This window comes from Urocitellus parryii, chromosome 6, assembly GCF_045843805.1.
Source record: "Urocitellus parryii isolate mUroPar1 chromosome 6, mUroPar1.hap1, whole genome shotgun sequence".
Taxonomy (NCBI): domain Eukaryota; kingdom Metazoa; phylum Chordata; class Mammalia; order Rodentia; family Sciuridae; genus Urocitellus; species Urocitellus parryii.
The window spans coordinates 132,522,999-132,545,093 of NC_135536.1; the positions used below are offsets into that span (position 1 = coordinate 132,522,999).

A 22,095-nucleotide genomic window follows, 5' to 3' on the forward strand; every position below is an offset into this window, starting at 1 on the left:
GTCACAGGAAGAATCCTGAGTTAGGATTCTTAGGAATTATGGTGCCACTCATGCCAGACACTGGTGAATCTTAAGTTTGCTTCTTCATCTGTAGAATGGGAATACTAATTTTTAGCTTCCTGAATAGATTTATTGTTAAGGAACCAGTCAGTGATTCTTTATGCTGCACTTTAAAAGATGTCCAGGAAGTGGAATGTAGCCACCGTTCTCCTGGAGGAGGTGTGGCCAAGCCCTCCTTCTAGTGTCACTGCTGGAAGCAATCCTTTCTAAAGCTTCATCATGAACTTGTACTTGGATGATATGTCAGGATGAGATTTTTTTTAACTTCCACTGATCCTTGGGAAATAACATGTCACCTATAATATTTGATGACTGCAGTCACAGTGGAGAGGATACAAGCAGAAGAAGGCATATCAAGATCGTTTAGCTTACCTGCGCTCCCATAAAGATGAAGTTGTGAAGGTATAGTAGCCTGAGTGAGGTTCCTCCAGGTGGGGTGCAAACATGGCATGTTTAAAGAAGGACACTTCTAAGTTCCAGGATCCCTTTTCCACAGATTCAGTCCCTGGCAAGGATGCATCAAGCTAGAAAGCGCTATAGAGATCGCCTACAGTATTTCCGAGACCATGTAAGTACTCTTGGGTAACATGGGCCAGTTATATTGCTTCTACTACATATTTGTTAGAAGAATGAGCAAAGGCATTTCTTTTTCTTTGCTTCTCAGATAAATGACATTATCAAAATCCAGGCTTTTATTCGGGCAAACAAAGCTCGTGATGACTACAAGACTCTCAGTGAGTAACTTGGGAGGAGTTGAGGCAGGTTCTGGGTGTTCACCACAGATCTCTTTGGTTGTCCTGAAGGCAAGGCTTGGTGGGAAGGTACTACCTGGGATTTAAGCCCCTTTTCTAATGTGGCTAGATGTCTTGTTGCTTGCTGCATTAGCCATTGTTGTAACATAGCAATAGTATGATAGAGGAGACTGCACTTGATATATCTAAGATGTCTCAAAAATTTTCAAGATAATGCAGATACTTCCTGAACCTTAGAACTTTTTTTGATAACTCTTGTTCTTTGTGTGATGTATGTTTTTCCTTCTGTCAGTCAATGCTGAGGATCCTCCTATGATTGTGGTTCGAAAATTTGTCCACCTGCTGGACCAAAGTGACCAGGATTTTCAGGAAGAGCTTGATCTTATGAAGATGCGGGAGGAAGTCATCACCCTCATTCGTTCCAACCAGCAACTAGAGAATGACCTCAATCTCATGGATATCAAAATTGGACTGCTAGTGAAAAATAAAATTACATTGCAGGTATGACCCAATGCCCGTGGGACCCTACAGCACTTTGCGTCCTGCTTTGTTACCTCTGCTTTACCTTTTCTGACCCTCAGGGGGCATAGAGGCTTATAACTTTTTTTCAGCTAATGACATTTTTTTTAAAGTTTCATATGAAGTAAAATAATGGAATTTTAGAAAATAAAAAATCCTCCCCTAATTCCACTACTCCGTAATCATTTTTTATCCTACTTTTTGTTTTGTTTTTGTTTGCTTTTGTGCTGCTGGAGATCAACCCAAGGCTTCACACATACTAGGCAAGCACCCTACCAATCAGCTACATGCCCAGGCCTCCTAGATATTTTTTTTTTTTTTTTAGTTGTAGGTGGGCACAATATATTTTATTTTTATGTGGTGCTAAGGATCGAACCCAGTGCCTCACACGTCCTCCTACATTTTAATGTTAGAGGATAAGACTCTTTTTCCATGTGATAAATATCATAAGTAATCTAAGGGCACTATAATACTTGATTAGAAGATACACTTTGAGGGGCTGGGGATGTGGCTCAAGCGGTAGCGTGCTTGCCTGGCATGCGCGGGGTGTTGGGTTTGATCCTCAGTACCACATAAAAATAAAAACAAATAAAATACATATAAAAACATAAAAATAAAAACAAATAAAATAAAAACAAATAAAAATAAATATTAAAAAATTCTCTCTCTTAAAAAAAAAAAAGATACACACTTGATTTGCCTCATTTTCCCCTACTGTTTTGACATTTAGGTTGTTTCCCGAGTTTTTATTATAAATAAAATAGCAGTTAATATCTCAAATGATGTTTTTATTGTATTTGAATTTTTCTTTTTGAGATGGGATCACACTATGCTGCCCAGGCTGTCCTTGAACTCTTAGACTCAAATAATCCTCCTTCCTCATCCTCCCAAGTAGCCGGGACTATCACTGTGTACAAGATTTGTTTTTCTTTTTTGTGTGTGGGTTTTTTGTTTTGTTTTGTTTTTGCTTGCTTGTTTGTTTTCTGTACTAGGATTCCCCTTAGGGCTTTGTACATACTAGGCAAGTGTTCTACCATTGAGCTGCATCCCAGCCCTCCCGACTTTTTCTTTCTTTGAGACAGGATCTTGCTAATTTGTCTTGGTTGGCCATGAACTTGTGACCATTCTGCTTCAACCTTCTGAGTACCTGGGATTATAGGCATATACTAACCATGACTGGCTTAAGATGCTTTGTTGATGGTGGTGGTTTTGTTTTATTTTATTTTATTTTTTGGGGGGGTACTGGGGATTGAACTAGGGTGCTCTATATTTTTAAGATAAATTCCTAGAAGGTGGTTTCCTGATTCCATGGACTGTTCTTTTTTTGTTTTTTTGTTTATTTGTTATCCCTGAGCCTATATGAAAAACCACCCATATAGCTCATATTTCTTATAGGAAGGCAGAAGTTGGAATGGAGTTGATTGGCATGCTAGGCTAAAATAGGATATTTTAGTGGTTCAAAAATATTTAGTGGGGATCTTCCAGCATAGAAGACCTTCATGTAAGTGTGCAGGTACTAAAAGACCTTTTCACATGCCCAGAGTTTCCTTTTAGAAAACTTTTCAATCTGTGTGTTGGTTTCTGTTTATAGGATGTGGTTTCCCACAGTAAAAAACTTACCAAAAAAAATAAGGAACAGTTGTCTGATATGATGATGATAAATAAACAGAAGGGAGGTCTCAAGGCTTTGAGCAAGGAGAAGAGAGAGAAGTTAGAAGCTTATCAGCACCTGTTTTATTTACTGCAGGTGAGTGGCTCCTCAAATTGGTATTGCAACATTTAGTTCATTTACTTTCCCACAAGGAAATCTTACCCATACATCTCTTGAAAGTATTTCTGATTTCTACCGAGGGTATGTGCAGGGCTGTCTTATTTTTCTTTACTTATCTAACCCTTCAAATTAAAAAAAAAAAAAAAAAAAAGAATATTTTTTGTCAGTCTTCATGTTATCTAGGAATTACTTATCCCTTGGTTTTATTTCAGACCAACCCCACCTATCTGGCCAAGCTGATTTTTCAGATGCCCCAGAACAAGTCCACAAAGTTCATGGACTCTGTAATCTTCACACTCTACAACTATGCATCCAATCAGCGAGAGGAGTACCTGCTACTGCGACTGTTTAAGACAGCTCTCCAGGAGGAGATCAAGTATGCAGGGATTGCTGCAGAGTGGCGCCCCTTCCAACCATCACAGATGCTCATAGTTTCAGAATCAGTCCTGCCCAGGCCTTTTCTTTATCTCAGTTAATTTGTGAGAAGTACTTTCTAAAGAAGCATCCACTTTTAAAAAATTATATATAAAGTATATAATATAAAGTTTTGCTTCTGGGAGAATAAGAGATTTGCTAAATTAATTTTAGAAATATTTTATTGTCAGATATAATTCCAAATAAAGCTGATCCAAACATAATGGCCCCATATGTCTGTCTAAGAGGCCCTCATCATGACTCCGTGGGTCAGTATATAGCTGCAGGAAGGTCCCATGAGTGTTGGGAAATATTTTCAACTTGCTCTGTTCCCAAGGATATGGGAATCTATAAATAGGAATGCTCTTTAAGATGATAAATTCTGAGATTAAATTGAATTGTATCTGATGTTTTATAGGTCAAAGGTAGATCAGATTCAAGAGATTGTGACAGGAAATCCTACAGTTATTAAGATGGTTGTAAGTTTCAACCGTGGTGCCCGGGGCCAGAATGCATTGAGACAGATCTTGGCCCCTGTCGTGAAAGAGATTATGGATGACAAATCTCTCAACATCAAAACTGACCCTGTGGACATCTACAAATCTTGGGTTAACCAGATGGAGTCCCAGACAGGAGAGGCAAGGTATGATAGCTGTACCACTTTTTCTTTCCTGTTTTTATTATTTTCTCTGCCTTTTTAAAAATGTAGTTACCTTTGATTTACAAAATAATAATGGTTCAAATAGCTTTTCCTTAGAAAACCTGTTCTTTAAACTGCTAAACTGGTAACAAATTTGCTTGTTTAACAAATGTTTATTGAGTATTTACTATGTCCCAGGCACTGTGTTAGATACACATATAGTAAAACATACAGTAATGAGAGAAGCAAACATGCTTTTTGCCCTCTCTTTATAGTTTATTAGATAAGAGAGACAACAAATAGATACATAAAAATAATGATAAATCGAGGGAAGTTTTGGGAGGTTTAATGTAGGGTACTATAGTAGAAAATACAAGAGAGAGCAGTGTAGATAGGGTGGTTAGGGAGACTCTGACTGAGGAGGTAGAATTTCATTTGGCTGAGGCCTTGGTACAGAGTGTTCATGCCTCAGTGCCCTACAGTGGAGGGTCTAGGACCTGAAAGGATCCTGATATAACTAGAGATTCAGTTGAATGAACAGGAAGGCTGCAGATGGGTGAGACCATCCTATTTGATTAAAGTAAAATTTTAAAAATGGTATAGGGTGAATGGCCAGCTGCCCTGGTACACTGAGAGACTAACTAAATTAATTTATTGTAGGAGATTTCTGTGCCAGGCCTATAGTTTAACCACCAATGTTAACTTACCTAAAGCACAGGTTTGTCAGTCAAATATGGGTACTACTGGTAAAACAAAGTTAAAGAAAGCCAAAATGTTTCAGGTTTTATTGAGCTTGAGTGAGGAATGGAGATATGAGCAGTTTGATGTATGGTGTTTTTCTTATAGAGTAGGGTTAGCTCATGCATAAAGCTCCCGGAGTCCACACCATTGCAATTCAAAGTGTGGTTTGCAGGCCAGTTATGGGAGATCTTGTGTGTAACAGTTTAGTTCAGCTGACGTTTTTCAATGAGGAAAACTGTACATTGATTTTCATTCTGGCTCAATCTCCTCATCTTGTCTTCCACTGGTTATAGACTGGCACTGATCCACAATTTGAATAACACTGTTCTACATCATTCTACTTTGTTTGTATCTGGACGCCATGCAAAGGAGGAAGTGTACCCTCCATGAAGAACAGAACATGCTGACTCCTAGAAAGACCTTATCCCTGCTGGGAATCATTTGGCATCTGATTTTGTTCTCAGTACTTTTAGTCTTTCACCAGGATTCAGATCATTGCTTGGTGTGATGAAATACTTGTGTGGGAAGTTTTCTCTTCCTTCCTCTCCCTCTCATTCTCTTTTATGTCTCCCTCTCGACCCTTTTCTTTCTCCTTCCTTCTCTCCCTCACCACCTCTCTGTCCCTCTTATCCTTTCCTTTCTGGTATGGAAGGAACTCAGCCTTATGCATACTAGGTACACATGGTAGCCCTGAGCTACACCCCTAGCCTTGTCTGGGAAGTTTTGTTGGCAGCCTAGAGCTTCTCTGGTTAACAGCCCATGGACAATGGCTAAGTTATTCCCCTTGATGGTCCATGAGTCAGTGCTATTTAGATCAGAATTCCAATGGCCATTTTTTTCTCTTATGGCTATCAGTAAGAAACTCTTGTCTCCTTTTACTTTTCAGAAAATGGAAATTGATTTTAATATTTTTTTGATACCAGTAACTGTGAGGTATGGTGGGAACCATCCTGTGTGTGGACATCACAAAGGCTAGAGCCTTCCTCTTCTCTTGCAGCTACCACACACCAGGCCATGACCTTGTCACCTCTTGGGGAGAATGGTCACCTCTGAAACCTTAAAAGGTTTATCTTTTCTTTGACTACAACCATTGATTTTAGTACTTTTGTTCCCTTTGCTCATTGCTTTGTTTTCCTTGTTTATATTTTTTTAATTAAAGAAATATTTTGGGGGGCTGGGGTTGTGGCTCATTGGCAGAGCACTTGATATATATATATATATATATATATTTTTTTTTTTTTTTTTTCTGTACTAGGGATGGAACCCAGGGCCTTGTGTATAGTTAGGAAAGTGCTTTACCACTGAGCTACATTCTAGCCCCACTATAATAAGGCTATTATAGATTTTACTAATATTAAATAGTAAGATACATAGTACAACTTTTTATAAATTCCAAATTGCTTATTGTTTCTCATTGAATGTTACTATTGAGCTGAATTCATGTATTATAGTCTACCTGTGGAGTTTTTGACACTATGACAGAGTCATAACCCTATATACTTGTATTAGTTTCCTAGGGTTGCTATAACAAATCACCACAGATTTCTTAAACAATAGAAATTTGCCTGGTTTGTTGGGTGTAATCCCAGCAACTCAGGAGGCTGAGGCAGGAGTGTCAGAAGTTCCAGGCCAGCCTCAGCAACTTAACCAGAACCTGTCTCAAAATTAAAAAAATAAAAAGGACTAGGGATGTATCTCCATGGTAAAGTTCAATCCTCTATATGGGAAGGAAGTGGGGGATGTATTCTCTCACTGTTCTGGAGGCAAGAAATCTGATGTCAATATTGCTGTGCTGAAATCAAGGAACTGGCGGGGCCGTGTTCCCTCTGGAGGCTCTGGTTAGAAATCTGTTCCTTGCTTCTTCCAGCTTTTGGTGGCTGTTATTATCCCATTACTTGTGGCCATATTGCTGGTCTCTGCCTCTCTAGTCACATTGCCTCCTCCTCTTCTGGGTATATGAAATCTGCCTCTGCCTTTCTCTCATAAGGCCCCTGGGCTTAGGGCTCATCTGGATAATCCAATATAATTGTTACTATTTTTTGACTTTATGAAAATACCAAAACCATGATCTCTGCATTTCATTTTGTGTTTCAACTTCCTGTGTCCTCCCTCCCATTCTGGTTAAGCCCAGGCCGCATGTTCTAGCACATCTACTCTTCCCATGCCAGTTCTGACTCATTCAGTGCCCTCTCCTTAAGTAATCTCATTAGTGCCTCTAGCTCTGATTCCTGTATGTAACTGTCTACTCCCTTCAGCATCCAAAAGGCCTCAGATTCTATTAAATGTAGTTTATCTACTTTTATATCCATCAGATTTTTTTCTCTTGGTCCCCACTGCTGCACCCTTGGTCATGCTCAGAATTTCTTCATCAGGCTGTGACATTGATCTCCTGCCTCTTTCATCTGTGTCTGTCCGTATTTAATTCATTACTTGACAAAGCAGTCTTCCTCAAAATGCATATCTCCTAACTTTTGATAGTTTCCACTGGCTTCTGATTACTAACAAGTCCAGATTTTGTTACTGTATATGCAGGTCCCTCCTCCCTTTCTTTGCATTTGATCTTCATTCCTGGAAGACCCTTCTCTCTTTTTCCTTAGTTCAGTTGTCTCTTCCTTTTGGAAGCCACCTTTGCTTTCTGCAGTCTGAGTGGTAGTCTGTAGTCCTGCAGCACTTCTGGTCAACTTCTGTTTGTTTATACTGATCCCTGTCTGTGTCTCCCATGGGACTGGAAGATTATCAAGAGAAGATATATCTTGTCTTTAATCCTAAGTGTTTATCATAGTGCTGGCACAAAATTCATGACACCTAATTCACAGTTTGAAAACCTGAGTTCAAATTCTAGCCTTGGGCTGGGTTGTGGCTCAACGGTAAACCGCTTGCCTTGTATGTGTGAGACTCTGGATCCTCAGCTCCACATAAAAATAAATAAGTGAAATAAAGGTATTGTGCTCAACTACAACTAAAAAATAAATATTTTTAAAAAAAATTCTAGCCTTACCACTTAACAGCTCTGTGAGCATAAGTGTAAGTTACCTAATCTTTCTAGATCTTTCTGTGTATAAAAGTCATGGTTCCTGGCTGTCAGTCTAACATAGTTGGGGGGAATTTCTGCTTTTCCAGCAAACTGCCCTATGATGTGACCCCTGAGCAGGCTCTGGCTCATGAAGAAGTGAAGACAAGGCTAGACAACTCTATTAGGAACATGAGGGCTGTGACAGACAAGTTCCTCTCAGCCATCATCAGCTCTGTCGACAAAATCCCGTGAGTGCTATCAGTTTTTATGACCCCAAATATAGCCCAATGTTAGTGTCTTGCTGTTCGTTTGACCCTTCTCACTGTCCATCCCACAGTTATGGGATGCGCTTCATTGCCAAAGTGCTGAAGGACTCGTTGCATGAGAAGTTCCCTGATGCTGGTGAGGACGAGCTGCTGAAGGTAAGAGTCTGAAAACCGACAGAATCCTGCCCTTCTAATAGCCCTTTGAAGAAAAAGTTACAAAATTAGTCCTGACAGACCATTAGTGGGTGCCTAAGCATAGTTTCTGGCATAATTCACCATTGATTGTGAACTCTTAAAAGCAATTGTAAATAGTAAATCATGGCTCTCTTGGTATGAAACAGTTCCTATTCAATTTGAATGGCACTCAGTGTACCTTAAACACAAGTAGAGGAAGATGGATTTTTTTTCCTGTCTCATTAAATTTCTGAGTTCTATCTTCTCGCTGAAGAATTGCTCCCTCTGCTGGTGGCCAGGTGAAAAATAGCAAGCACAATTGTTTCTGCTAAAGCTATTGCTGAAAAAAACTTTCTTACTCAGCTACACTCTTTTCTTCTTTTTTTTTTTAATCTGAACGCTTTTTTCTTCTCTCTCCTAGTTCTGTGCTTTTCCACAGTGAGGCCTCGATTCTAGACTTTCTGTTCAGGTGAATTAATTTTATTTTTTCTGAATGAAACCTCTAGGGGAAATGCTGTGACTGTCCTTGAATTCTTCTACAATAGAGATGTATGTTGAGTGATTTCATTTCAGAGGCATAAAAGTTTGCCTTTGAAGTCTGCAGCATGAGGATGATGGGGGTTGGACAGCTTGCACTATGCTAAGTAGATTGTGTTTAAGTACTTATCTTAACTATGTTTATTAGCTTCTTATAATGAAAAGCCCACCTGTGTGAAAGTAAAAAGTGCATGTGGATGACAGCAACCTTATTTGCTACCATGATATATGAACAAAAGATGCCCTTAAGTCTATCATTTTTATTTCCGAATCTCTTCTTTCATCAGTTACTGGTAGTGGTTCTCCCTTTTTTCCCCACACCCAACAAAATAATTTTTATTCTAATTCTAGGCCCTGAGAGAAAGTTTATCTATGCATGGTGCATGTGCGTGTGTGTGTGTTTTATTTTTTTCCTCACAGGATTGCATTTTCTCGTTTTCTTTGCTAGCAAAGTCATTAGTGGTGTACTTAGTGATATGGTTTTTAATAGCCAGCATTATTTTTTATCTGTTTCCAGATTATTGGTAACTTGCTTTACTACCGATACATGAATCCAGCCATTGTTGCTCCTGATGCCTTTGACATCATTGACCTGTCGGCAGGAGGCCAACTTACCACTGACCAACGCCGAAATCTGGGCTCCATTGCAAAGATGCTCCAACATGCAGCTTCCAATAAGATGTTCCTGGGAGATAATGCCCACTTAAGCATCATTAATGAGTATCTTTCCCAGTCCTACCAGAAATTCAGGTAAGAGAAAGGCACAAAATATCTGAAAGATTCTATGAGCATATTTTAATCTCTGAGGGAAAAGACAAGGTTAAATACCACCTCTAGCTTTCCCTGGACTGAGCTGCCATATCGCAAGATACATGTTTGATATACTCAGGGCTCCAAAGGATGGTGCATTCGTTTTGAAGAAGATTTTCTTATGACATAGACAGTACTTAATATAAAAACAGTAGTTATAGGTTAGGCCCATGTTTCTTTGTAATCAAAGAAGAATTGAGTGCTCTTAATTTTGATTAATTAACAGTTTTGGATTCACTGCTTCAGAGTACTATCCTACAGGTAAATGGCATGAGTGTCTGAGAACTGTTTTAAATTGTAGTTGAGTGGTTCTTGTGGGCAGAACTAAAACTAGATATAGAACAGAATTATTTGAACCAGTATCTCAAAGCTATCAAGCAGCAGTTTTTACATCAAATATGCAGTAGTTTCTCTAGAATTAATTCTCTTCACTAGCTTCTGTCTGAACTCATTGCTTGAAAGGTTTGTGGACTATCTTCTTGCAAGCTTCTCATGTGTGTGTCACTTGTTGGGGGGCTGCCTCCTGTGTTTATTTTCAGACGATTTTTCCAAACTGCTTGTGATGTCCCAGAGCTGCAGGATAAATTTAATGTGGATGAGTATTCTGATTTAGTAACCCTCACCAAACCAGTTATCTACATTTCCATTGGTGAAATCATCAACACCCACACTGTAAGTATTTTTCTTTAATTACTTAATTTCATTACTCTGTCATTAATTAATTATCTTCCTTGGCTGCTGCTTACTATGTCTGGTGGTCAAGTAACTCAGCATCCTGTGATGTTAATGACACCAAATCTTGTTGTCTTTCTTCCTTTGCTTCTCCCGTACTCCCCAACAATTCTGGGTATCGAAACTATAGCCTCTTGCATGCTTAGTTTCTGGAAATTATTCCCAAGTCACCTACATTAGAATTATCAAGTTGCCTGACCCTACCACAGGTGGACTAAGTGAGTCAGAATCCCTGGGCTCCAAAATGTACATTGTGAGCACTTATCTAGTGGCTTGAAAAAATTGTATTTTTTAAAACATTATCTAGAATACCAATTTCTTCCTCTCTGTAGCCTTGGAGTGACTCCCCCACCCTTGGAAGCTCCTATTTCCGCAGAGTTTTCAAATAATTTCTTTCCCCTTTGGGGACATGCAGAAAAAGAAATGAGGATGTAAGTGAAATATAAGTGAAATTTCAGAGACTGTTATCTCTGAGGACATAACCTATGATAATACCATCTTGAGGGCTTGATAATGAAATATTCATTTGGTGTGCCTTTCACTGAATTAAAAGATATTGTGCCAGGCATGGTGGCACACACCTGTAATCCCAGCAGCTCAGGAGGCTGAGGCTGGAGGACCACTAGTTCAAAACCAGCTAAGTGCCCCTAGGTTCAATCCCTGGTACAAAAAAAAAAAAAAAAACAACGATATTATACACTGGCTGCATTTGATCTCCCACTGTGGGGGTTGGGGTGCCCACAGATACTCTACCCTGGAAGCATTTACAGTCTGAATGTGAGTTATTTGAACTGGCAGTAGGCTATATTGATGAATTTAGATATTGAAGTCTATAGATTTCATTGGGGCCGTGAGGTTTAAAGAGTATCAGTGTTTCTTCTCCATACATCATAACATACGTCAGTCAATGGAGCCTATTGTGCTACTTAATATATTTCATTTTTATTTGATTTAATTGGCTGAGGGTTAGCTTGTCAGTGTTTTGAACATACGAGCTTTGTTGTCTGGCCTCCTTTGTATAGATCACTGGTAGGCATCATGGGTGGGGATGGGAGCTAGACAGCTGGGTATGAAAATGGTATTGAAAATAGGATCTTTTCAGCTCCTGTTAGACCACCAGGATGCCATTGCTCCAGAGCACAATGATCCAATCCATGAACTGCTGGACGACCTTGGAGAGGTGCCCACCATTGAGTCCCTGATAGGTAATGCTCTGACTTAACTGCCCAGAAGATGAGAGGTGAACACGACAGAAAAGTGTTGTGTTGTCATTACCTCCTCTGATTTTGCACTTTACCAAATTCTGGATATGTATTGGGAAACAAAAACAAATGTGGCCCCTTTCTGTGAGAAGTTGAAGTCCAATGGAAGAGATCATTTTAAGTATAAATAATCATACAATTAGAAAGTCCTATAAGGAAGAGATTTTGAGAGAGAATTGTGATATTACAGAGTTAAAATTATTTGTCAGCTATTTATGAAATTATTTCATTATGGATCCTTTGCCTTTTTAGTTTTGGCATAATATTTTCTTTTATTTCTGAGTAAAAAGTATTCTTGCCACACTGTGTTGTCTTATTCAAGTATCATCTTAGACTTGCATATTTTATTTGTATACTATCGCCCAAATATCTCCTCCTTTTATTATATTAACTCTCTTCTCTCCCCCACCCCCAAACCTTCAGGGGAAAGCGCTGGCAATTTAAATGACCCAAATAAGGAGGCACTGGCTAAGACAGAAGTGTCTCTCACATTGACTAATAAGTTTGATGTGCCTGGAGATGAGAATGCAGAAATGGATGCTCGGACCATCTTATTGAAGTGAGTATTGAAAGTAGGAAGAATGAAGTGAATGTAATTCAAAGATCCTTGGACCTTTGGTGAGAGAGCAAACTGGATTGTACCTAAAATGATCCTCCTGGCCTTCATAACCATCATAATTCTGGTTATCTCTTATGCATGGCATTTTAATACCTTATTTGTATAAGTATTTGTCTTACTTTGCTAATGTTCTAAAATAAAACTTAAATCTCAGAAATCATAACCCTGGTACCTACTGTGTTGTAATTGCATAAATAAGCCCAGGGCCTCAAGTACCTTGTATCACCAGCTGTCTGCTGGCATCTCTGTGAAATGATATTTGTATTGCTATTGCTTCGGTTCACTTAAAAGGAAGCAAAATACACAGTATAATGTTTAAATGCTTTCTCATCTCATTTTAGCACAAAACGTTTAATCGTGGATGTCATCCGATTCCAGCCAGGAGAGACCTTAACTGAAATCCTAGAAATACCAGCCACCAGTGAACAGGTAAAATTTTAGGTTTAACTTAACATCTTCCTAAGGTAGATAAGCTTTCCTGTAAGTGCATGCCAGGGTTAAAGGAGGTGGACACAGATAAGAGATTGTGATCTAGGGTGACTCTGGATTTAACCAGAGGATGGTGGTAATTAGGACTAGTTTGAGAAAGTTGTTAGTTCCAGAAAATCCAGAAAATGTTCTTAGGACATAAAGCTCTCTGACACGTACATGCAGAGAGTGAGTCATTTTAACCTGGGGCAGAGTCAATGAGTTCATTTAGTAATTTATTGAATATTTTATAGTTGGAATTCTATCAACCTTGGTATATAGAAGAAAAATACAGAATGTGACTCCTAAATTTAATGATTTTAAGATTCTGGGGCTGGGGATGTGGCTCAAGCAGTAGCGCGCTCACCTGGCATGCATGCAGCCCGGGTTCGATCCTCAGCACCACATACAAATAAAGATGTTGTGTCTGCCGAAAACTAAAAAAAAAAAAAAAGAAAGAAAAAGAAAAAGATTCTGTTGGGGAAATGTGACCTATATACTGGAAACAGTGGTAAAACCATTTAAAGTTAACTCTATACAGAGTATAAAAACGATTTAAGTTTGAGGAAAGAGGTGAATGAGGAGGGCATCAGGAAGGCTCCATGAGAAAGTGTAACTTGCAGAATGGGCAGGATCTGGATGTGCATTTAAGTCAAGAGAAGGCATTCTGTGCAAGAGAGCCCACATGAACAAAGGTGCAAAGGAGAGGAAGAGCGTGACATGATCTGACTACATATCTAGGATGAAGATGTGAGCGGAAGGAAGTAGTGAGAAAAAAAAAAATCACACAAGACCAAATTACTTAGAACCCAAAGCTAGACAGGAATTTAGCCCTGCAGAGATAAGGACTAAAGCATGTTTGTAAACCCTGAGGTCATTTAATATTGATTAATTGGGCAAAGTTGTCAGGGAAGATGGTGGTTGAATTATCTAAATATGTGATAAAGTCTCAGAGTGAGGGGTGGAATGGGGAGGTAGGCTTTGGGAAGGATTGGTGGGTCCACTTCATGTTTAAAACTTGATTCTCATTTGTCAGATGAGAAAGTTGGTCAAGTCATTTTTTTTTCATGTTTTAATCATGGGAATTTTCTTCATTAAGTTGATAACTACTTAGAAGCCCACTATAAAAGAGAGATTGGTAGAGGAAAAGGAACAGGGAGGAACGGGAAGAGTTGAGTGAGGGGGAGGTAGTGGGGAGTGATATTATCAAATTACATAGATAAATCATGTGCATGTACAATATGTAACAACAAACCCCATTATTATATACAACTACAATCCACCAGTGAAAATGTGGGAAGAGGTAGGGAAAGCCCCCTATAAACCAAACATGGTGGGAACATCTGAAACCTGAGCTACTCAGGAGACTGAGGCAGAAAAATCACAAGTTTGACACCATCCTGGGCAAAGTTGATAAAAACTTTATCTCAAAATAAATTTTTAAAAAGTCCTGGGGATGTGGCTCAGTAGTAGAGGACCTTTTAAAGGTTCAATCCTTAGTGTTGGGGTGGGGTGGGTAGGGCAAGTAAAACTAGAGCTACTTTGGGAGTTCCAAGAACATGGCCCTCCAGGACTCATGGTACCTCTGGGAAATCCTCAAGGCTACACAGAGAACTGTTTGAAAACCACTGTTTTAAATGAATTCTCAGCTTTTAGACACTACAATGTATTACTACTTAGGTGTGTATGAGGGACAAGAAAAGGTATGCCCAATAACTGTAGCATCTTTAATCTGGAAGGAAATTTGAAAGCAGGAACCATCCTCTATTGAAAATCTATTATTTGTTAGTACTTCTATTAATCTTTTGTTTTTCATTTATTCCTCACATTATCCCTATGAGGTGAGTCTTTTCATCCCTGTTTTACAAATTAGGAAACCAAGACCCTTACAGGTTAAGATCACCAGCCTGTTGCAAAAAAAAACAGACTTGGATCCAGTTCTGTCTGACTCCAGAGGCTGCACTCTTTTGCATTATGGGATGCACAGTTGTCTTGACATTAGAAGAAAGAGGGATAGTGGGAAAAAGGAAAGGGAATCATTCTATTTGGGAGGAATTACAAATTTGAACTACAAGCCACTGCAAATGTAACTTCCCATTATAAGCGGTTCAAAACATACTGGCTGGGCATGGTGGCACACACTTGTAGTCCAAGTGACTCAGGAGGCTGAGGCAGACAGATAAAAGCCCTAAGCAACTTAGACCCTGTCTCAAAAAAAAAAAAAAAAAAAAATAGAACTGGGTATGTAACTGGGGTAAAATGCCTCTGGGTTAAATCCCCAGTATCAACAAAACAAAAAGCGCCACCAGAACCTTTTATGCAAAGATTTGGATTCTATTACCATAAAGGTGATCATTAAAGTATTGAGAATATATAAAGAGAAATGGTCATGGGTCACTTGGAAGTATCAAACCCATGCAGAAAAAATGCAGAGCAGATGAGCAAAGTGACAATCAAGAAAAGTTATTGGATTTGGGGTGAGAGAATGGTAATTGGTGATGAGAGCTGTAGATACTGAAGTTGTTGAAGAAGAAAAGGCTAAAAGACTGGAATAGTAAGTATAGATCATTTGTTGGGCAGAGATGTAGCTGACAAATGAAAGATAACAAGGAAAGATGGCAGAATTGAAAGAAGGTTGTTTTTTTTATTTTTGTTGTTGTTGTTATTGTTTTTTGTAGTTATAGATGGACAGAATGTCTTTATTTTATTTGTTTATTTTTATGCTAAGGATTAAACCTAGTGCCTCATGAGTGCTTGGCAAGTGCTCTGCCATTGAGCTACAGCCTCAGCCCTCCAAAGAAGGTTTTTCCCTTCTTAAGATATTGTCATTTGCAGTATGTTTGAAAGCAGAGGGATGGCTTGATTCAGCCTGGACAAGGTGGCCAAAGGATTTGCAAGGTTTTACTGGTCACTGATGTTGTTATTGTAGTTATGACATTTGTGGAGCCAGGTTTTGAAAAATTTAAAAGCACATGGTATCTATGATTACCTTCCTCTGCTTCATGAAGTTTCTCATTTGTCATTTGGCAGAGGGGCATAACTTGTTCCCCTCTGTTTCTAGAATGAAATTTGAGAACTGTATAAATTCAGATACATATAAGCTATGTAAATCCAATTTTAGAATCAGTGTGGCAACCTTGCCAAGAACTTGTTTTTATCATCTGTAGGAAGCAGAACATCAGAGGGCCATGCAGAGACGGGCTATTCGTGATGCTAAAACTCCTGATAAGATGAAAAAGTCAAAGACTGTGAAGGAAGACAACAACCTCACTCTCCAGGAGAAGAAAGAGAAGATCCAGACAGGCTTAAAGAAGCTAACGGAACTTGGAACTGTGAACCCAAAGAACAAATACCAGGAACTGATTAACGACATTGCCAGGGTACTGAATTTGGGGGACAGTAATGGCCTTGCCTTGTTTAAAGTTATTTCAGGGGCTCATAAAGGGATAGTAGTTGCTCAGAGAAGAGCTTCAGTTCACGAATTATCGTCTTCCCCTCTGAGAAACTGTTTCTGACTCTGACTTGAGGACCTTGCTTGTCCTGTTGTAGCTTATTCCATAGCCTAAATTAACAGGGAGAGGATCCTATATTAGAGTTTCCTGGGTCTAAACTTGTCCTTGGCCTTAAAGAATTCTTCAGATCTTTTTCATAGTTACTATGAAGTATAAAGTTGGTCATCAGATCCTTGATTTGTATGATTCATTTCAAGTGAGGGGCTCTAATGTAAGCTGAGAATTTTAGGCATTCTCTGTTATTGCACTAAGGATACCAGGCACACCTAAGAACTCAGTGATTGATGTTCTTATTTTCTCTCTCTTGACAATATATATTAATTTGTGAACCCAGATTGCTGCCTGTTAGGAATGTGTGTTCATGCTCAAGACAGAGTTAAGCATTGCTTGGGTCTAGTGCTGAATAAACCACGATGATTCAAGAGGCACATGGTATCATTATTTTCCTAATCTTAATGCTTATGTTTTAGGACATTCGGAATCAGCGGAGATACCGACAAAGGAGAAAGGCAGAACTGGTGAAATTGCAACAAACATATGCTGCTCTGAATTCTAAAGCCACCTTTTATGGGGAGCAGGTGGATTACTATAAAAGCTATATCAAAACCTGCTTGGATAACTTAGCCAGCAAGGGCAAGTGAGTATTAAAAAAAAATCAATCCAAGGAAAGAATAGGATTGAGTGGGGAAAGAGTACAGGCTATTGAAGTGACATTGAAAAGTTTTACCTAACACAGCCTGGATCTGTTTATCACATTAGTTCTCTATTTTGCTTCTCGTTATTTGCATAATTGGCTACCTCCATTCACTAGTGTATGATGGAAATAATGCAGAGGATGGGGGCAATTTCAAGGATGCTTATACCAGAGCATTCCTAGTTCCAAAATACCTCCTTGAGCTTATAGAAATTAGAGAATCATGAAGATTGGTCATCTAGTGGTCGCAAAATCTAAGTGTGCTTTCAAGTCTCTTAAGGAATATTAGACAAATTTGGATTCCCTAGCCCCTGGGGACAGGATCAAAATCTGAGGAAAATCTGGTACAGCTTTCCTAGAGCTAGTCACAAACCATCAGCATACTCATTACAAGGAGAGACTGAACACCCAGAGAGGTGAGGTGATGAGTGCAGTTTCTACTTGTGAGGTTGGTTTACTTTTCACCCTTAACTCTAACCTCAAGAATTTTCAGCCAGGCACAGCAGTGCATGTCGAAAATCCCAGTGGTTTGGGAGACTGAGGCAGGAGGATCACGAGTTCAAAGCCAGCCTCAGCAACTTAGCAAGGCCCTAAGCTACTAAGCAAGACCCTGACTCAAAAAATAAAAAGGGCTAGGGATGTCACTCAGTGGTTAAATGCTCCTGGACTCAATCCCTGGTACAAAAAAAAAAAAAAAAAAAAAAAGAAATATCAAATTTCAGAAAGGTTGAATGAATAGAACACTAAGCACCCATGTATCCTTCACCTAGATTCACTAGGTTTTCATGTTTTGCTGCGTCTGCTTCTCTGTGACTTCTTCACTCTTACACAGGTATACTTTTTGTTTTTTCTCTGGAATGAGGCAGGGCTGATATGTAAGGGATGGGAACCAGACTCACCTAACCTAGCTTGCGGAGCTGACTTCTGTGTCTTTTTGACATGTGTCTGTCATTCCTTGTACATTTCCTGCCTGTCTGGCACATGGTGTTTCAAGTTCAACTTGTAGCTTTGCCTCCCTGGACCTGGAATGAATTATTTGTGCATCATCACCAATTCTAGTTAATGGTGTTTAGAAACCAAAAATATCTAACAATGAGATGTGCTCATTGCCCAAGTGGCCTCTGCTTTTAGACCTTCTAAGCAGACATAGCCAGGTCCTCATTTCTTTTTTTAATGACTACATACTAATCCATTGTGTAGACAGATAAAACACTTTATTTAATTAATTCTCTGGATAAACTTGTATGTTTGTCATTTTGCAAATGTGAGCTTTATTTCTGAAAATTGATTCCTAGAAGAGGAATTGCCAAGTCAGAATTTCTCTGCAACCTTAATTTTGATATTTCTATATACCTTTCATGGTAATTGTTCCCATTTGCACTCCTACCAGCATTTCTGAAAACCTTCTCCTTGGGAGCCCCAAATATATAGATCTCATTTGTCTCTCCTTCCTTTGCTTACTTATCAACTTCATATCTTGATTATCAAGATATTATCACAACTTGATTATCTTAATAGTCTTCTAATACCCGTTTGTTTTTCCTTACTCCCATTTCTGTGATTGCTATGCTGGCTTAAATGCTTAAAAATTATTTGTGTGAAAAAATTTTCCCTATATATCCTAGGGTTTTGGAGTTACTCCTTAACCCAGGGACTTGTTATGGTTGCCTCAGGCTTGCTTACTTGCTAGTTAGATGTCTAGGTTCCAAGAAGGACATAGAAGCATTAAGACACTGTTGGATCCATCGCAGTATTCTCAAGTATAACTTAAACTAAAGCAGAAGCAGTATAGTAATATTTCCCCTCCCGAGACCACCCTGACAAATCCTAACACTGTTCACCATTCTACAAGTGCTGTGTTACTTAGGCTTATCTAATGAGTTTTCTGGCCTCATTTCTGAATTACCAGTGACTAGGACCCATAGAAAATAGTTACTTATAAAAAAGTGACATATGGCCTGGAGTTGTGGCTCAGTGGTAGAGTGCTCACCTCGAATGTGCGGGGTCCTAGGTTCGATCCTCAGCACCACATAAAAATAAATAAATAAAAATAGAGGTATTGGGCTGAGACTGTAGCTCAGTTGGTAGAGTGCTTGCTTTGCATGTACAAGGCCCTGGGTTCAATCCCTAGCACCACAAAATAAATAAATAAATAAAGATATTGTGTCCAATCGCAACTAAAAAATAATATTTTTTTAAAAAGACTTTTTCTCCGCCCCCCCCCACCCCTTAAAACAGAGTCTCCAAAAAGCCTAGGGAAATGAAGGGAAAGAAAAGCAAAAAGATCTCTCTGAAATATACAGCAGCGAGACTTCATGAAAAAGGAGTTCTTCTGGAGATTGAGGACCTACAAGTGAATCAGTGAGTATTTATCTTTTTTCCCCCCCTTTTACTTTGTTGGTTTTTAAATTTTTACATTCATCACTTCTTGCCTTTATTTCTCTTTCCTGGTGGCCGCTTTGTATTTTTTATGTATTAATACACATATACATATACAAATAAATATACATATAAAGAAATATATACACCTAATTTTTTTATGTGCAAAGTTTGGCTTCATACAAAATTAATTTGTCATAAAAGAAAATGTATTTCTCTTCTTTGTGGAACATTTGTCTCAGAGCACAGTCACACTTGTTTCTATGTGTGCCTCATCTTAATTTTTCCTTTTTAAAGCAGGAATCCATTTCTTCTGTGTAGACCAAAAATAAGATAACAATAATAAGAAGCATTTACTTGTTGACACCAGCCTGTTATTCCAGTTGTGCAGGAGGCTGAGGCAGGAGGATCTCAAGTTTAAGGTCAACCTCAGCATCTTAGTAACTTAGTGAGACCCTGTTTCAAAATTAGAAGGATTGGGGCTGTAGAACAGTGGTAGAATGTTTGCCTAGCATGAATGAAGCCCTGGATTCAATCCCCAGTACCAAAAAAACAAACAAACAAGAGTAAAAGCACTTTATTCTACTTGTAGAATTTTCATTTTCTTTTCTGGGAAGCACTAGCTTGCTTTGTGGATCTGACCCTATGTCTTCCTGAAGGTCCAGAATCATTCACAAACTCAAATATTTATTGAGAGCATCTGCTTAGTTAGCCCCATTGACTTCAGACTGCTGAGCTTTTTCTTTTTGCATCTAGTCAAAGGAAACTTTTGGGCTGGGGCTATAGCTCAGTGGCAGAGCACTTGTCTAGCATGTATGAGGCACTGGGTTCAATCATTAGCTGCATAAAAATAAATAAATAAAATAAAAGGTGTGCCGTCCATATACAACTACAAAAAAATTGAAACTGTTATATTTTTTTTATTCTAAAATATATATTCAGGGGGCTGGGGTTGTGGCTCAGTGGTAGAGCACTTGCCTAGCATGTACGAAGCACTGGGTTCGATCCTCAGCACCACATAAATGTAAAATAAAGATATTGTGTCCCACCTGAAACTAAATAAATAAATAAATACAAATATATATATATACACACACATATATATGTATGTATGTATATATATATATTCATTATTGAACTTTGAAAATATGATAAAGCAAAAAGAAAAAGTAAAAGCATTTTTATTCCCATAAGTGAGAGTTAACCACTGAAAATCATTTTAGTATATTTTCTTCTTTTCCCCTGTTCACATGAAGAATATCTATTTTGCCCCACTTAATCTACCTACACACACACACACACACACATATATATATATATGTATGTTGTAGATGGACACATTCTCTATTTTATTTTTATGTGGCACTGAGGAATGAACCCAGTGCCTCACTCATACTAGGTAAGCCACATTCCCCTACTTATTTTCTTAATGTAAATTAGTATGATATTGTTTATTATCAAGTAATCTTTTTTATTTTTGTTTTATTTTTAGAGAGAGAATTTTTTAATATTTTATTATTTTTTTTAGTTTTTGGTGGACACAACATCTTTGTTTGTATGTGGTGCTGAAGATCGAACCCGGGCCGCACGCATGCCAGGCGAGCGTGCTACCTCTTGAGCCACATCCCCAGCCCTGGCTCAGAACTTCCTATCCTCTTGCCTCAGCCTCTTGTGTAGCTGAAATTATAGGCATGCACCACTGTGACCAACTGAAAGCATCTCATTTAATGGCTACATAAAATTCTCTAATTTAGCCTATTGTAAACTGCTTAAATTGGTTATATTGGGTGGGGGGAGTAGGAGACAAGGTCTTGCTATGCTGCCCAGGCTGGTCTTAGGTTCCAGGACTCAAGCAGTCCTCCCCTCTGACTGGGACTAGAGGCCCATGCTACCACTCTAGTATTTGTTTTAAATAGTAGATGTCTAGAAATGGAATTTCTGGTTAAATAAGTTTAAAAAATTATTTTATTATAAAAAATGCTATCAACCATTTTTAAGGGTACAGTTTATCTGTGTTCATTGAATTCACATTGTTGTGCAACAGACCTCTGAAGTTTTTCATCTTGCAAAATTCTGCCCATTAAATGGCATCTCCCTGTTTCCTCCTCCTGCCAGTCTCTGGCAACCACCATTTTAGTTTCTGTTCTGTGAATTTGACCATGTTACCTCATAAATGAAATCAGACACTATTTATCTTTGTTGCTGGCTTATTTCACATACCATAGTGTCTCAAGGTTCATCCATGTGACAGGATTTCCTTCCTTTTTAAGGCTGACTAATATTCTATTGTATGTATTACCACATTTTGTTTATCCATTCATCCGTTGATGGATGCATGTGTCGTTTCCACCTCTTGGCTAGTGTGAATAGTGTTGGAACAAATGTGGGTATGTAAATATCTCTTTGAGATCCTGCTTTTAATTCTTTGGATATGTACCCTAAAATGAGATTGCTATATCAGATGGCAGTTCTAGTTTAATTTTTTTTTTTTAAAGAGAGAGGGAGAGGGAGAGAGAGAGAGAGAGAGAGAGAGAGAATATTTTTTAATATTTATTTTTCATTTATCGGCGGACACAACATCTTTGTTTGTATGTGGTGCTGAGGATCGAACCCGGGGCCGCATGCGTGCCAGACGGGCGTGCTACTGCTTGAGCCACATCCCCAGCCCTAGTTTAAATTTTTTGAGGAGCTGTCATACTGTTTTCTAGTTATATTCTTATCAAGGTGGGAGA

General features: G+C 38.7%; 1 protein-coding gene across 2 annotated transcripts in view; it reads left to right on the forward strand.

Annotated features, from left to right (window-relative positions):
- The window catches only part of Iqgap1 (IQ motif containing GTPase activating protein 1), a 106,320-nt gene that overhangs the window by 77,970 nt on the left and 6,255 nt on the right, over positions 1–22,095 (forward strand). For both annotated transcript variants that reach the window (XM_026388240.2, XM_026388241.2), the window contains exons 20-36: positions 379–462; positions 557–628; positions 725–794; positions 1,105–1,313; positions 2,923–3,078; positions 3,315–3,478; positions 3,935–4,159; positions 8,018–8,158; positions 8,248–8,332; positions 9,405–9,637; positions 10,237–10,369; positions 11,532–11,634; positions 12,115–12,250; positions 12,652–12,739; positions 15,946–16,158; positions 16,761–16,927; positions 19,223–19,345. In XM_026388240.2, coding sequence (XP_026244025.1) covers positions 379–462; positions 557–628; positions 725–794; positions 1,105–1,313; positions 2,923–3,078; positions 3,315–3,478; positions 3,935–4,159; positions 8,018–8,158; positions 8,248–8,332; positions 9,405–9,637; positions 10,237–10,369; positions 11,532–11,634; positions 12,115–12,250; positions 12,652–12,739; positions 15,946–16,158; positions 16,761–16,927; positions 19,223–19,345 — 2,402 coding nt within the window. The remainder of the gene's footprint in view (positions 1–378; positions 463–556; positions 629–724; positions 795–1,104; positions 1,314–2,922; positions 3,079–3,314; positions 3,479–3,934; positions 4,160–8,017; positions 8,159–8,247; positions 8,333–9,404; positions 9,638–10,236; positions 10,370–11,531; positions 11,635–12,114; positions 12,251–12,651; positions 12,740–15,945; positions 16,159–16,760; positions 16,928–19,222; positions 19,346–22,095) is intronic.